This window comes from Astatotilapia calliptera, chromosome 4, assembly GCF_964374335.1.
Source record: "Astatotilapia calliptera chromosome 4, fAstCal68.1, whole genome shotgun sequence".
Taxonomy (NCBI): domain Eukaryota; kingdom Metazoa; phylum Chordata; class Actinopteri; order Cichliformes; family Cichlidae; genus Astatotilapia; species Astatotilapia calliptera.
In genome coordinates, this window is record NC_137425.1 from 7,558,838 (window position 1) to 7,574,748 (window position 15,911).

At 40.7% G+C, this 15,911-nt stretch overlaps 2 protein-coding genes across 3 annotated transcripts; both read right to left on the reverse strand.

Annotated features, from left to right (window-relative positions):
* Positions 1-7,663: 7,663 nt before the first annotated feature.
* tcap (titin-cap (telethonin)) lies at positions 7,664-9,470 on the reverse strand. The gene is made up of 2 exons (XM_026163657.2): positions 9,184-9,470; positions 7,664-8,939 (listed from the first exon to the last, which is right to left on the reverse strand). Exons 1-2 carry the CDS (start codon positions 9,330-9,332, stop codon positions 8,549-8,551), a joined length of 540 nt encoding a protein of 179 aa, XP_026019442.1. The 5' UTR covers positions 9,333-9,470; the 3' UTR covers positions 7,664-8,548.
* A 3,323-nt stretch (positions 9,471-12,793) lies between these two features.
* On the reverse strand, positions 12,794-15,708 carry LOC113019989 (melanoregulin). Of its 2 annotated transcripts, XM_026163659.2 has the most exons (6): positions 15,461-15,620; positions 15,048-15,322; positions 14,780-14,942; positions 14,474-14,564; positions 14,226-14,392; positions 12,794-13,734 (listed from the first exon to the last, which is right to left on the reverse strand). In XM_026163659.2, the coding sequence occupies exons 2-6, from the start codon at positions 15,143-15,145 to the stop codon at positions 13,531-13,533; spliced, it is 723 nt and encodes a 240-aa protein (XP_026019444.1). In that variant the 5' UTR covers positions 15,146-15,322; positions 15,461-15,620; the 3' UTR covers positions 12,794-13,530. The 2 variants fall into 2 exon arrangements, with proteins under 2 accessions (XP_026019444.1, XP_026019443.1); XM_026163658.2 differs by having other exon boundaries at positions 15,048-15,708.
* Between the last annotated feature and the right edge of the window lie 203 nt (positions 15,709-15,911).

A 15,911-nucleotide genomic window follows, 5' to 3' on the forward strand; every position in this document is an offset into this window, starting at 1 on the left:
CATAGCACCCGCCCAGCAGTATATAAACTCCATCATGCTAGCTAGTACGCAGTACCAGTTATTCTAAGCGCCTGTAAAAAAGTCAGCACAACGAAAACAAACTACAACTAAACTTGGTTTATATCTGACACAGACAGCAGGTCATAACTTCTTGCCTGAAGTTCAGTTCCTCTGCCACTATGACCGGCGGCCGCCTCGGTCTCTCCTCCTCTTGCCTCCCCTTTCCCTTATCCACCTGCTGGCCTCCACCACTTGCTGATGTTGCTAAATCTGTGGAAGCTATGCCATAGCTACCGCCAAACAATTCAGTTATTTTTACACATTTGGCAGCGTCTGCCTGAAGGGCTCGTTTCTTTTTGGCCCTAATTTTTTCTGCACCTTCTTTCCTTTTTTTGTTCTCCATTTTCTTTAGTTCGTCTATAAGATTGCTAAACAAGGGGGAGGGTGCATCCGACCTCCTCGGCTGTAATTGGTCCAGCCCAGAGTCGATCATGACCAACTGGCCAATCCAACACCTTTCATTATTTATACCCTTCCAAAAAAAAAAAAAAAATCGATCGGCCCATAAAAACAAAAAATCGCCAGCGGCCCACCGGGCAAATGCCCGGTATGCCCGATGGCCAGTCCAGCTATGCTTAAGGGGATAATTAATGACAAGCCTGGGTTCGGTTTAAATGGAAATTTCATCACTGTTTTTATCTTGAAGTTTTCTGCTCATGGATCACACAATGTCTTTGGCAGAAATGAGGCATAAACTATAGACAGAGTGGTGATTATCTAAGACTGGACACACGTCTTTGTTGCATTGGAGGGATGATATAATTTTGTCAGTTCTGCCATTAACATTAGGATCACTAGTTGCCATGGTTACAGGTAATTTTGTTTAGCTCATTTTCTTTCATTTCATGTTGAGGTAAAATTTGGTGTTGTTAATATGAATCTGTTATTCTGAACATGTGCTGAATATGAAACCCTCATTTTGTTTTTTAAGATAACAAAAAGTGAAAACACTGAATTTGAAACCCAAGCATACCACACACACACACACACATACACACACACACACACACACACACACACACACACACACACACACACACACACACACACACACACACACACACACACACACACACACACACACACTAGATGTTATATTTGAAAAAAATGACCACATGTGTGCTGAGCTCAGCCAGCCATCCTCTGTTTCACATGAGCCACGTGTTCCTTGCATGAGCAGTCCTTGGTATCATTACTACATTATTTACTGTATAAAAATATTTAATCCTCTGAAGATGGTGAGTTATCCCACAGCTTTCCAAGTTACTGAAAGTTGCATCATTGTGCTTCAGAAAAAAAAGAAAGGAACTGTATCATTTATTAAGGTGACAAATATTGCTTGAATGGATTGTCAGCACATACGTGTATCATGAGTTTTGAAATGTAGGCAACTTCCCTTGACTCTTTGTTGCGTGCTAGGCCTTTAATAATTTAGTGGGGTGAGTCATTGCCGAACAAATCTTAAGTGACAAGACGGTGAAAAAAAATTTAGCTTGGCACTGCACAATGACCACGTCTGCTTGACACAATGTGGGTTAATCACTGAGTCACCCTGAGGGAGGCGAAACAGAATTGCAGGCAGATAAAATAGATAAGACAATTGGACAACCCTCAGATGGTGACATGTGTGTGTGTCCATGTATGAGTAGGCAATATTAATACTATACAGTGGAGCTGATGAGCACCCAGAATTCCCAAATCCACCCGATCATTATGAACAAGAGGACCGTGGGGGCTCTAATGAAACAACAGTTCTTCTTTAGTTTGGGTTCAGTTGAGTTCAGTACATTTTCTAGATCAGGTTAGATTTGATTAAACAATTTAAATTCTATTAGGAATAAAGAAGAGAATCAAAAATGAATATGAGCTTCACCATCATGAAATCCAAAACCACATTAAATTGAAGTGTCACCTTTTAAAGCCTCATCACCTTTTGATAAACACTAATAAATAGATTTTACAAAACTGAATGATTTTTACTTAATTTCACTTAAGAGTAAGAGCCTTTCAACTCAGTAAGATTATATAACTGATTCCACTCATTGTAGAAACACTGATGTTTGGGATACTTTAGACTTAATCTTAATTATTTTTAATATTGGAATGTTTCTTTAAATGTACATTGGATACACAAAAACTTTATACAGAGTTTCAGAGTAGTTAGTTACATAGACAGACAGACATGGACCAGAGTGTTGATGACTTTTACCCACTATGTTGATGACTTTTACCCACTCAGGGACCCCACACTGTAACTTTACACGGTCTGGCACTTCATGGCTGAGTTGTGGTGGTTCCCAAACATTACCACCTGTGTTACAAAGTTTCACTTGAACAAAGTGAGGTCTTTAAATTGACCAGTTTTTCCATTTCCCCCCACAAATATTGTAAAGGCAGACTGCATGGCTAGGTGCTTGATTTTATACACCTGTGGCAACGGTACCAAAACCCCCTGATGTCAAAGAACGTGGCTAGTAGTTTTGTTCATATAGAAGACAAAATCGCTTAAGACATGATTTTTAAACATTTTGTGTTGCATGGTTTGAAAAATGTATCACTGACAAGGATACCAGAAAAAGAAATCAACTGAGGTTGATGATCCATTGCAAGTGCTTTCTCTGTTCTTGGTAGTTTGCTATAAAAGTTGGTACGCAAATTTATTAGCACAAAGCATGGATTGTAATATAATCTTGTAGCAAGTCCTCTAGCATGACCATTTCATTAAAAACCCATGCTGTATCCAGTGCTAAACCTACTAAAAATCATCAACACATTTACATTGCCAGGATGTTAATTCAAGTAATGTGAGCATGTAGCACATGTACAGATCAAGGAAACAGCACGGCTGCCAACACTTGGCACTGAGGAGCCATTCACCTTTTCCTGTATAGCTTAAAAGTATCTAATTTTTTGGTATGTAATCAAAAATAGAGAGAAAGAACGTTTTTAAAAAGTGAATCGGGATGGCAATTACTAAAATGCAATGCCATAAAACTAAATAGAAATGAGTTCAGTAATTGTCAGGGTTACTGAACTGAAGTTTTAACAGTGAAAACTTTGTTATGACTAAATTCTCTCACTGAAAAATTAATCTGAGCTGTTTTTCTCCTTCACTCTGTCAGGTTCCCAGAGACTAGGTTCTAATTCAAGAGAATGAGGCCGACCCACAGATGCTCATCGCTATTACCCAGTGCCCAGTACATGTCCTGCCCTGCCTCAGGCCACTCAGAACTATGAAGACAAAAACACAGACATGGGTGATGTCTATTACATTTAATATGGCAACTAATTATTGCTAGTGCACAGTATTAACTATCAGATTAAATTTTAAAACTAATCGAGACATAGAATGATCAGATTCATTTTCCTTTAGCTCTTTTTGCCTCAAATCATTATCTGCCAGCAGGTTTAGTTTTCACAGGAGGAACCGACATTTATTTTACACAGACAGAGCAAATATAAGATTTTAAACTCAAAGTCATTTTTCAGACACAGCCTCACTGTGTGTATATTTATTCATGAAAATCACTACTGCGTGGCTCAAATGTACTCATAATTTGGAAATTATAGTGACCATTTCTGCTAATTTGGATGGCATATATTTAAGTAGATTTTTTTATGATGTAGTAGATTTTTTTTTTTAGCCTTATGCATAACAATGAAGCAAAATGAAGCAAGAATGTCTGCTAAACGTCTGTGCAAGGACATTTCTTAACCAAGCAATCATACATCAGAAAAACAGAAAAACCAAGAAATGTTGTTTCGGGTAGCAGGTTGGATGTGCAGCTGCAGCTGGAAAATGACATCCACATATTGAAAGTCTATAGAAAGTACTTCCCTGGTACAAATTTCTGAGAATTTTCATTCCGTTTATGAAAAATTAAATGGTAAATGGCCTGCATTTGTATAGCGCTTTACTCAGTCCCTAAGGACCCCAAAGCGCTTTACACTACATTCAGTCATTCACACACTGGCAATGGAAAGCTACGTTGTAGCCACAGCTTCCCTGGGGCGCACTGACAGAGGCGAGGCTGCCGGACACTGGCGCCACCGGGCCCTCTGACCACCACCAGTAGGCAAACATGGGGTTAGTATCTTGCCCAAGGATATTTGGCATGCAGCCAGGAGGCAACCTGGGATCGAACCACCAATCTTCTGATTAGTGGCTGACCTGCTCTGCCACCTGAGCTACAGCCACCCTAATTAAAAATTAATTTGTAATAACTAAAGCGGTCCAATTTTTAAATCATAAAATCTAGGAATAACATTAAGTCATGTGCCAACCATTTAAAATTTTTCTCAAATTACTGATGAGACTCAAAATTATGCACCCAATCATGTGTATACCCTTTTTTTGTCACAGGACTTTTGATCATAACTTACACTCACCAGTCATTTTGGGAGGTACACCTTTTCAGCTGCTTGTTGATGCAACTATATAATCAATTTCATGGCAGCAACTTGCATTTAGGCATTTAGACCTGGTCAAGGTAACCTGCTGAAATTCAAACAAAAAAAGAATCAGATTGGGGAAGAAATGTGATTTAAATGACACTGATCATTGTGTCGTTCTTGATGCCAGACAGGCTGGTCTGAGTTTTTTAGAAATTGCTGATCCACTGGGATTTTCCCTCAAAGTTTCGAGTGTTTACACAGACATGTCCAAAAAAGAGAAACTCTTCCATGAGCGGAAGTTCTCTGTGTAAAAATGTATTGTTGATGCCAGAGGTCAAAGGACACTGGCCAGACTGCTTCCACGTGATAGGAAGACAACAGTAACTCAAATAGTCACTCGCTATAACCAAGGTAACTTGAAGCAAACAGGCTGCAGCAGCAGAAGATTACACAGGGCGCCACTCCTGTCAGCTCAGAACTGAGAATACAATTTATGAGGGCTCACAAAAATTAAATAAACAGGAAATTGCAAACTATTGTCTGATCTGATAAATCTCCAATTCTGCTGTTGCATTTCTATAGTAAGGTCCGAATTTGGCATAAATATCATATAAGAATAATGTCATTCTGCCTTGTATTAACAATTTAGGATGCTTTGACAGATGTGATGGTATAGAAGATATTTTCTCAGGACACTTTGAGCCTCACGGTGCCTCATTTAAATTCCAGGGCCTAGCTGAGTATTGCTGCTCACCATATCCATCCTGTTATCACCACAGTGTTTCTATCTTCTGATGTCTGCTTTCAACGGGACGATGCAGTATATCACAAAGCTCAAATGTTCTAAAAGGGGTTCATTGTAAGTACTAAAAGGCCTCTACAGTCACCAAAACTTAAGCCAATAAAGCACGTCTGGGGTGTGGTGAAGCTGGAGATTTGCATCTTGGATGTACATCAGCTACATAGACTACTCTGGACTGTATTTCCTTCACCTTATTAAATATATGTTCATATTGATTAGATTAAGTTATGAGGGAAAAGGTTGTCCACCCTGATACTAGCGAGGTGTACTTAATAAACTGACCAATGAGTGTAGGCAAAAGCAGTTATATGTGTGTTTAGGCTATCTCATTGTTGCCTGACAAATTCTTCTGGGACTGCAGATGTCAACTCGATCCCCGCAGCAGGTAAAACCATCCACGCAGCAACACCCAGCCAACAGCCAATTAACACGGTCTACTAGTGATGTCATTGGGGCCTTTTGAAACAGCATGAATGACAAAGAGGTGACAACAGCAAGCATCACAATAATTGTGATGAGAAGGGTACTGATTGGGGCCACTGCTTGTGATTATGGCGCAGTTGATTGTGGATGGCTGAATAGATGAGTTAATCAGAAGCTTTAGATCTCTGTAATGTTTTGTCTTTGTTCTTTTTACAAAGGACAACAGTGCTGCCAAAGCAGAAGAAGAGAAGAAGGGAAGATAATTATTAATGCTTTCACCAGCTGGGTTTTGCAATGGGCAACAAAGATGATGATTTCATCTTTATGTTTGATGTTTACTTATTTATTGCAAATATATACATCTGATTTTTTATGAAAGATAAAAAATTTCTTTTTTCCTTTTCTTTTTTTAAGTCTTTGTTCAACTTACACTACCCAAATTATCCAGTAGGTAGCAGCAACACATGGTGACATCTATCACAGAAGCACGACGAGAAACAGACAACAAGCAAGATGCTTCAAGCATCAGTGGTGACTCTGCATGCTTAAAGCATATATGCCATGAGAGACATTAGGAAAAGCACCTCTCGCAGTGTGCCACTGTTTGATCTTCTCTTATTGACACAGTGATGACTATTTCTTCTGTTCATGACAGGAAACATTGTCCATGTAGATGAAAATAGTTTTCATTCAAATGTTGGGTATGTTAAAAAATAAGAAAGTAGGCAAGAAAACAGGCAAGGTCAAGTTTAATCCCCATCCCACACATGAGTTAAGACAGTTGGACCCAAATCTCAAAGTTCACATTAACCTACTTGCAGCAGCAGATAGGGTAAATTTGCCAAATACAGAAAGGACCTTGCAGCCGAGACGGCTGAGGCACAGGAAAAAATCTCAGTGTCAATTTAATGGATTTGTCTCTGACAACGCACGCCATCTCAATTTTCACATTCCTTGGCACCTGCTGAAAATTGTTTCGAGGTTCGAAACCTTCGTTCATTTGGAGTTTGAAATCTCGATTGTACTGTGACAGCGCTGAGTAGTTAGCACAGTGTTTCAGCAGCAGTGTGGGAGGGTGATTTAAAAGATAGAGACTGAAGCCAGCACACCCAGATCTCAGATAAAACACTAGGATTAAGAGCTCAAATGGGAAGAGCGTGCCTTCGTGGCTGTCTCTTGCCTGTCTCCAGGGCAATGCGAATGTTTACCCAGCTATTAATATCAAACCACCACGCGTTGCCTATCACACAGAGACAATGAGTCAGAAGGGGTTAAAGAGACAAATATAATCAGCGGAGGAATTAAGTTTCATTGGAAAAGGGCAGCTAATGCCAGGAGTAATAATTGATAAGTTAGACTGAGTAAATTGTACATAGAGATATAGTGGAGATGGGGTGAGGCAGTACTTCTATTTCAGCTGTGCACACTAAGAGCGGATGAGTGCATTCTGTGATTGAGAACAAACACATGAAAGATAAATGAGGGACGTAAAGTGGGGTCTGTTTTAAAGGGTGGAGGGCACAGTGAAAATGCATTCTTATCTAAATTATAGTTGACAGATCCCCAGCTGTTTATGCATCTTTGTCTCATAACGGAGCATGTGCATGCATGTTTTCATAATGCAAGTGATCCTTTGTTCTGTTACCGGAACAAGTCATGGTTTGGGCTCTAACCTCTGGTTGCTGCGTGCATATTTATTTGCATATTTATATTTATTTTCTCCCTTTCTTCCACCCACAACCAACTGACCTCAGGAACCAATACATTTTCATCCATTCTATTATATTGTTCGGTTTACATAGTGGTAAACCTGCAGGTCATTGTAGAGCTATTGATGTCCCTCCCGAATCCTTGGAAAAACAATCTACTCTATATTAGGCTTTAATCATTTGCTATTTTCTTTCATGTTGTACCACAAATAAAATGTAATCAAATTAAGTTTATGTTGCACTTCAGGCATCAACCATAAAGACAGAGACGTGATGAGTAGTTCACCTTTTATTAGTAAAAATAATAGATGTCTAACAAAATATTACAGCATTGTTGCACACAATTCAGATTCATTTACATGACCACAGGTATTCTAAGCTATAACAGTATCTGTTCCTCTATCAGATATAAATATGAGCTGCCACTCGACTAAAAAGGCAGATCAGTTAATGCACATTAAAAAAAAGGTTATTGGTTTTCCTAAGTTACTGTGATTAGACGTGCCAACACTCACACAGAGAGGGACACACACATATCTACAGCTGCAGCGTTTGATCTTGCCAGTGCATTCTGTACCCTTCACACAGATGAAAGACTGGCAGGCAGTCCTGGAGGCTGACCAGCTCTAAGGCATGTTTCCTGATCCCTCAGCCCTCCATTTCCTCTCTGATTCTTCCCTTCTCTTCCCATCCTTTGTTATACTTTACCATCTATTTATTTATTCTGAACACTTTCATTTACACCATGAAGACTGTACTTTCCGATACGCAAAGAAAGGGCAAAAGAAATGGTTAAGGTGCACCAGTGCATACAAATGTTAGGTCACGCTGAACGATTAACAGATATGTCGAGGCCAGCTGGCCAGCACATGCAGAGATTGGCTTTGGCACAGCTAAGAGAACACCTTGCTTCCCTGTCCCAATGCAAACATCTTCTCATAACCATTTCTAATACCAATCACTATAAAATGCCAACAATGACAAGATATGAGATTTAGAGTGCTAAACTTCTACAGTATTAGGTGTCACTAGAGGTAAATCTATATACATCTTGTCATAATGTTTCCAGACACACTCTGCTTATTGAATATTCTTTCCCATCTGTCATCCTTCTCGTCTCTCCCTAGCATCCCATCTTTTTCTTTTGTCCTTTTGTTTTTCACCCTCTCTGGGCCTCCTGAGACATGGAGCGCCCCAGGGCTTTGGGTGCTTTGGCAAACTCCATGAGGGTCGGCTTGACTGGAGGGAGATCTCTGGTGATTTCATCCACCGTCCTCTTGCTGGGACACACTCCATCTGGAGTGGGAAATGGCTGCAGGTCCTCCAATGTGTGTGGCGCTCCACGTCCGAGCCTGACACCCAGCTCTGCGGGGGTAAAGATGGGCAAGGGGAGGGTGTTTCTCTTTGGAAGCAACTGGTGCTCCCTGACCCCTCTTTCCACTGTGCCCACCCTAAAGACACCAGAGGGACACTTCTGTGTCAGTGAACGTGCCTGCCACTGCCGGGACAGAGTCTCCCCACGAGAAGTGTCGTTCATGTTCATGGTCTGCCTGTGGGCATCAAAGGAAAGTTGAAGTTAGAAACTACTGAGGGCCTTATTGTAATTTACCTTCCCAATTAACATTTAACTGCTTTTCACTATGAGAATAATTTTCAAGTCAATCTTCATCCATATTTTATGAGAGTAAGAAAAGTTTGAAATTACAGCCTAGTGAATGTTTTCCTCTCATTTAAAAGCAACTTATCATATTATAGGGTCTTACCTATAATAAGACATGATCTCATTGGTCCTACCTGTCTTGAGGTTGAGTCTTGAGACTAACGCTGTGCCAGTCAGCAGTATAGCTCTCCCTCTGAGCCTTGTTGTCTTCCCTCACACTGCAGGTCAGCTCAGCTCCCACCAGCACACCATTGCTCTTCTCCAGCACGGTACAGATTGGCATCTTCTCAGGTGCAGATAGATTTATCGCCTTGAGTGGGTCTTGTTGATCAGTCCTAAGGTAACAGGAAACAGTGATGCTTCAGTCGGCTTTACTTCTACTCTTCCACTATCTCTGTCCTTCTTAGTGCTGTCTATGTCCAGGCTTAGGACTGTCCACAGCTTTTATAGATGCTCTGTTTCTATTTTAGATTCATGTTGTCACTCTACAATCAGTGTGCTTGGACATCTGACACCAAGTCCTCCGTGCCTCATTCCCTGACAGCTGGAAGTTTCCCTGCAGTGGGGTTCAGGGGTAATATGGCTGAAAATCCCCTGATTCTCAAATTGAATGCTGGGCCTGCTCTTGTAATCACTCAGCCCAACTCTTTCCACTTCACCTGTGATCACAGAGGGGGAAATATTACAGAAACTATGGATGGAATAATGTAAACATGTACACAGACAGACACAAATGGTTTAGACTTAGCAGAGGAATCTTAATAAGATTATAGCCATGATATACACAAAGCAGCAAAGGAGAGCCAACCGAAGCCAACCCTGTAGAGCCAGAAACTACCCACTAATTTTCAGTCCAGTTCTTTCTTTTTTCTTTTTTGTAAACAGTTACTTAAAAATCCATCACGTGACTCGACGGTTTTAACTAATTATAAGCCAATCTTCAACCTTCCTTTCATCTAAAAAAAATCTTGAAAAAGTAGATGTAAAACAGCTTACTGATAATCTGCAGAGGGATGGTTTATTTGAAGAGTTTCAGTCAGGTTTCAGAACTCATTACAGTACAGAAGAAGCTTTAGCGAAGGTTACAAATGATCATCTTATAGCCTCTGACAGTGGACTCATCTCTGCGCTCTGTCATGGTTTGGGGGATTTTGTCAGAGTAGATTGATGCAACCCTCAGATTTTGATTCACAATGCAGTTCTATCTGGCGTGTTAAGTGTTTGACTGCTTCATTTTTCAGCATGACATTGATCCCAAACACACTCCCAATGGAGGAAAAGAATATATATATGGAAAAACACAATGGAGCACTATTAGTCATGGATTGAAACCCGTATTTCTAAAGATGACTGAAGAATTTCTGAAGAAATTACAAAAGCTTGCCTACCAGCATTCAGGTTAAAGAATAAAGGTGGCCATACCAAGCTAACTTTTGCAGTCTAATTTGATGATTGGCAGCACACGCCATCTCTTGGATCAAAATTCATGAGTAATTTGCTTGCTTATAATGTAAGATAAACAAGCAAATACCTGACTAAATATTTATAACAACATGGGAAAATTATCTAAAGTTTGTGTTAACCACAATATTTTAGACATGAAGCCAAAAAACATCAAAATGAGAACCAGGATAAAGAAATGCAAAATTATGTCCATGCTTTAGGACAGCATTTGTCAAGCTAGCTGACAAATTAGCATTTCACACACTTGCCTAAGTATTGTCACCTCTGGCTCCAAAAAACAAAAATAACACGGAAGCTATAGAGGGTGTAAAATGTGAGTTCACAAACCACATTATGTCACAGTGGCAACATCCATCTTTTATATACAGTCAGTTGTGAGAAAAATGGTGAAAAAGCCATACAAATAGCAGTGTCATTTTTCTCATGCTGTTTTTTTTATTCATAATACAGCTTTGAATAAGTTTATACCCCCGCCAGGCTTCATGACAACATCATACCCCCTCATTAGATGCCATTACACTGCGCTGTCTCACAGTAGCAGTGAGAGCTCAGTCTCCAGTGATTCATTACCTCAGTGAAAGAGCGCCATGCAGGCCATAATCAACTCGGGTTACAGGCTGTGAAACACACACACACACTCACACTCACCTCTGACAGTTATCTGCTGGTCTGATGTTACTACCGATTCCCGTTTCTGACTCACTAATCCACATCAGGTACTGATATCATCATATACCAGATATCATATACCTCAGACACAGCATAAAATATAATCATCCCAAGCAAAAGAAGCCTGATGTGTTAATCGATTTTTTATTTTATTTTAAGGTTTTTGCTGTACTGTGCCAGATTGTCTGAAAAACAAATATGATCATAACTTTGTGATTCTTTGAGTATATTTCTTGACTTCGGGTAAATTAATGCTATTCCTCACCACTGACTCTTCGTGTCGTGCATATTTAAGGCAACAGTTAAAGGCTAACATCCATTTGCCTGCAAATTCCAAAAATATTTCACTTTTCTTTCAACAATCTCCCAGCAGGCTGCCAGTACATATGTAAAATGTCGCTCAGTGTCATACTGAGAAAAGAAAACGATAAGCATCTCCTGGGTCATTGATTCAGTCATGTTATGACACCATGACAACCTTGAATGCCATTTCAGAAACCCAGTAAGTCACCATGCAAGCTCCTTCTGTGTTGAGGTCATGTCTTATTAGAAGCTACTTTATGTGAAGCAGTCAGTTGTAATACACAGAGTGACAATTTAAATTTGTGCTGTCTATTTATTTGTACACGCACAAGCCAAAATCCAAGAGGCCATCAGATAGCCCTTTCCTAGCTGTTTTCGGGTGAGTCATGCTATGCAAATGGAGCCAGGGGTGTGTGTATAGTTTGTAAAGGTGAGCAGTGATGAGGTTAGGTCTGTCACAGTGATCACCCCCCACCGTCCTCGTCTGTCCACCAGCACAAGGCCTGGCTCGGCCGGGAAGAACTTTGTGTTGCATAAGAGCACCGCCACAGCTGCTGCAAAGTGACATTTAAATGAGCTGTCACCGCAAAAGAGATAGGGAGTAGGTGGGAAAACAGAAAGAGAAGGGCAATTGCAGGATAAAGCCAAGGCTTGTCAGGAGGTGGTAAATATGGCAAAATATTGTGAGAGGGGAACTTTAAGTCGGATTTATTTGTAACACGAAAATGACTTTGGGAGGAGAGAGGAACAGGTCAACCTGACACTTATACTTGATAATAAGAAGGGATCTGGCTTTGTATTAATTCCTGCACACAGTATCAACTTTTGTGCTTCATATAACTCAGTTGTTACCAGTTATTTGTGGATCTGTGCGCCATTGTACCATCGGGCTGGTGCCGTGTTCAAACATGTGCCCTCGACAGTGTATTGCTCTCTCTTACATAACAATAACAAACAGCTGACTACCAAAACACCATTATCACCATCCATCTTGCAACCCGGCCTGGTCTCACTGGGACGGTCAGACGCTGGACATGCCGCTTCAGAACAGGGACAGAGTCCAAGCCAGCCGTGGATGCACAGCTGACGGGCCACATGAGAGTATACAGACAGATGAAGAAGATTCTTACGTTCCACTTCAAAAGACTGTTGCTCCCATGCCACAGTTTCCATTGCTCAGTACGCTTAACTGAACGTAATTTTAAATATCATTGAAAATTAGAGTCTAGTTCACTCGTTTGAATTTATGTAACTTTATGAATAGCAAGCAACCTGACATGAGAAAGATGCATGTGGCATTACATAAAACAGGCTTTAGGCTGGAACTTTATTTCAAGGTAACTTCACACCAAAACACAAACTATCGCATACTTGTATAAATCTTTCACATTTTCAGCAAATTGCTGAACAGGAAAAACATTCTTCCATCTCAGTCACGCAAACAACCAACTTAAAAATTCAACTTACAGTACTCGCATTGCATTTCTTTTTGCTATTCTTCAAATATTTTAAACCACATACAGATTCAAATGAGTTAAAGCAGTGATCATGCAAACACTCTTTCCTGTAAAACCTTTAGAGGAAAGTCTGACATCAGATCGGTGTGCTATTTATTCCGCGTTCTTACTGATCATATGATTGAATGAAATGAGTGCTGATAATCATAGGACAGAACTATAAAGAAGCATTGCTCAGAAGAACATAGTTACCCTGAAGGTTCGCAACACATGAACAATGAACCGCCTACAACCCCGATAACACTCTTTGGTGGAGAGAAAAAACACAGTTAATACTCATCCGTGGGATTCATTTCAAAATCTGCAAATCTCCTTTTAGAGTTCGGCCAGACTAAACAAAAAAGAGTCAAGCTAAATGAGAGAGGGGAATATTTTAGCCTAGAACTTCCAAAAAAGCAGCAACAACACTGTATGAGGCAACAAACACTTGAATAAGAGCTATGCAAAGCTGTCAACCAGGTCTCCAGGGTTGATGACTACTGCCCCCTGCTTTGTGTCTCTTATTACTGCAGCTCATAGATCTTGGGCTCAGTCACTCAAGTTTTCATCATCTTTTTCGCTCTGCTCCTCCTCATCTTCCCCTCCTCCGTTCATGGCCCCCATCCTGGCCAGCAGCAGCGGCAGGTTTACGGAGAGACCCGGCGTCTCCTCGTCAGAGTCATCCTTTGGAGGGTAGAAGCGTTTTGCCTTTGCCACAAAATCTTCAGCTATGTCTAGGTACAGGAGACGATCCTGTAAAGAAGGAGAAAAACAACAGGCTGAAGCAAAAGAACGGAACCAAATATGAACACAGACAGAAAAAAAGGTGGGATTTTTGTTGTATCCATAATATGCCAACCTTTCTTTGTCATGATACAAAGCTGAATGAAATCTGAGTTGTTGTTGTTGTTTTTTAAAAAGCCGAATTAAATTGCAGCTTCCTACTCTTTTGATGTTACAACTTAAATAAAACTGATATTATTTGGACTAAACCACTTAACCCATCTTAACTCATTACAATCTACACTATAATGAGAGCTGGACAGCCTTGGCAATCTATTAAAGAATAATATCGATCATATTTGCCCATGAATGATGCAGTTTATCTACTTGTGACTCGAACTAAACTTCACAGGGCTGTTTTCAAACCTTAATCAGAAGGCAATAGCAAAGTTAATCTGATTTAGTATGAAGTCAAAGTTCAGTGATGGTGCACTTCCCACCAGCAAGCCCCGTTTTCTCACCAGGATGAAAAGATATCTTTCTGGTGGTGGTTCTTTGTTGCTGTTGAAGATGGAGGTCTCAGAGTGAAGTGTGTGAAGGAGGGCACGTGCTCTCGGGGCGTTACGCATGCGGTCATGTGAGCCCCCAGCAGACACAGCCAGCAGAGAGTCTGCTTCTGCCATAAAACCTGGAAAATATGGCAGATAATCTCAGCATGGATTGTCAATAATCTCTCAGACTATAGCATGTCTCATCAGTCAAGCCCCACCTAGATTTTCCAGGATTGTCTTCCATTTCTCTCTGACTTCTCTGCGTGTGTCTCTCATGGCCTCGATATCAACACTCAGACGACGATAGCCCTGGACAAGAAAAGGAGAATAACCTCAAAAGGCATTTAAATTAACCGGATAATCAAATAACCTCCAAAAAGTACTCACAGTGCAATGTAAAATGTTGCATTTCAAATGTAAAATTTGAACTGCAACTTATACAGTTATTTTTAAGCTATTTGTGTCAGATTTTCTTTTTTTCCACCTTGAAAAAACACATTTTTGTTAGTCCCTGCCCCACATACCGTGGAGCCCATGCGGGTCTTCTGCCTGGCCTGCAGCAGAGAGTAGAGCACCCGGTCATCCTGTCTCTCCGAATGGCTGGGGTCTCCCGGCTCACTCCACAGGTTTGTTTCCTCATCTCGACGCTTCTGGACTTCACGGGTAAAATAGTCCAACGGATCCGCACTGTGCGGTCAGCCAACGCAGACAAGAAGAGACACGAGCTGTTAACACAAATTCAAACATTGGCTGTACGTGATATACATGATATGCTTGTCTGTGTCATCTTACGGTACTAAAGGCTGCTTTTCATCTTCTTCTTCTTCATCATCAGCAACACAGCAGCAGCAGCAGAACTGCATGCAGAACCTGTTAAAGGCTGAACCCATCTATTAAGAACAGAGTCAGCTGGTAGTGGATGTTCACAATGTCAGATAATCCAGAGAGAAGTTGTGTTTCAGTTCTTTCACAAGTGGAACGCCCTCTTGGATGCCAGAGGAGAATCTGTCACAGTCCCTGTGGGATGCTCTGTAGAGATTCTTTACAAAGCGGACCTTAGCCAAAACCTATATTTTGGCAAAGGAAAAAGCAGCTGTGACAACATTCAAGCCCTCCACTAATAAAAAGAACGAATAAAAATCATCATAAATAAGAACAAGTAGGAAAAAAGCTACAAAATAAAGGTCACAGATCTAAAACTCTACCAAGTTTTTAGCTTCCCATTTTCCAGGATTTCACTGGAGCGCCAAATTGATGAGAGGTTTTCCCTCCAGATTATTGGCCTGATGGAAAAGTGCTCAGGCAGATGACGGCAGCCCAAGGACCGATGCTTCTCATCAGCTTTACATGGAGGACAACAAGAGCAGTGGGACGCTTGTGCTCTCATCAAAACAAAAAGAAACACAAATTCCCACACCCACATCCTCAGAAGACAGTCACAGCACAATCATGTGAGCTGCTTCATCTCTCAAGCAATGTGTTTTGCCCCAAGGACAGCAGATCTCTTCTGCAGCAGTAAGATTAATTACACTCCATATCAAGTCTGCCGTTGCAGTGTCGATTCAGGGATTATGCAACTGGATTATTTAGCATTACTTAATCGTGTTCTGTGTTTAAATAAACATTTTCTTTGGGGAGTATCAGTTTATTTTTGAA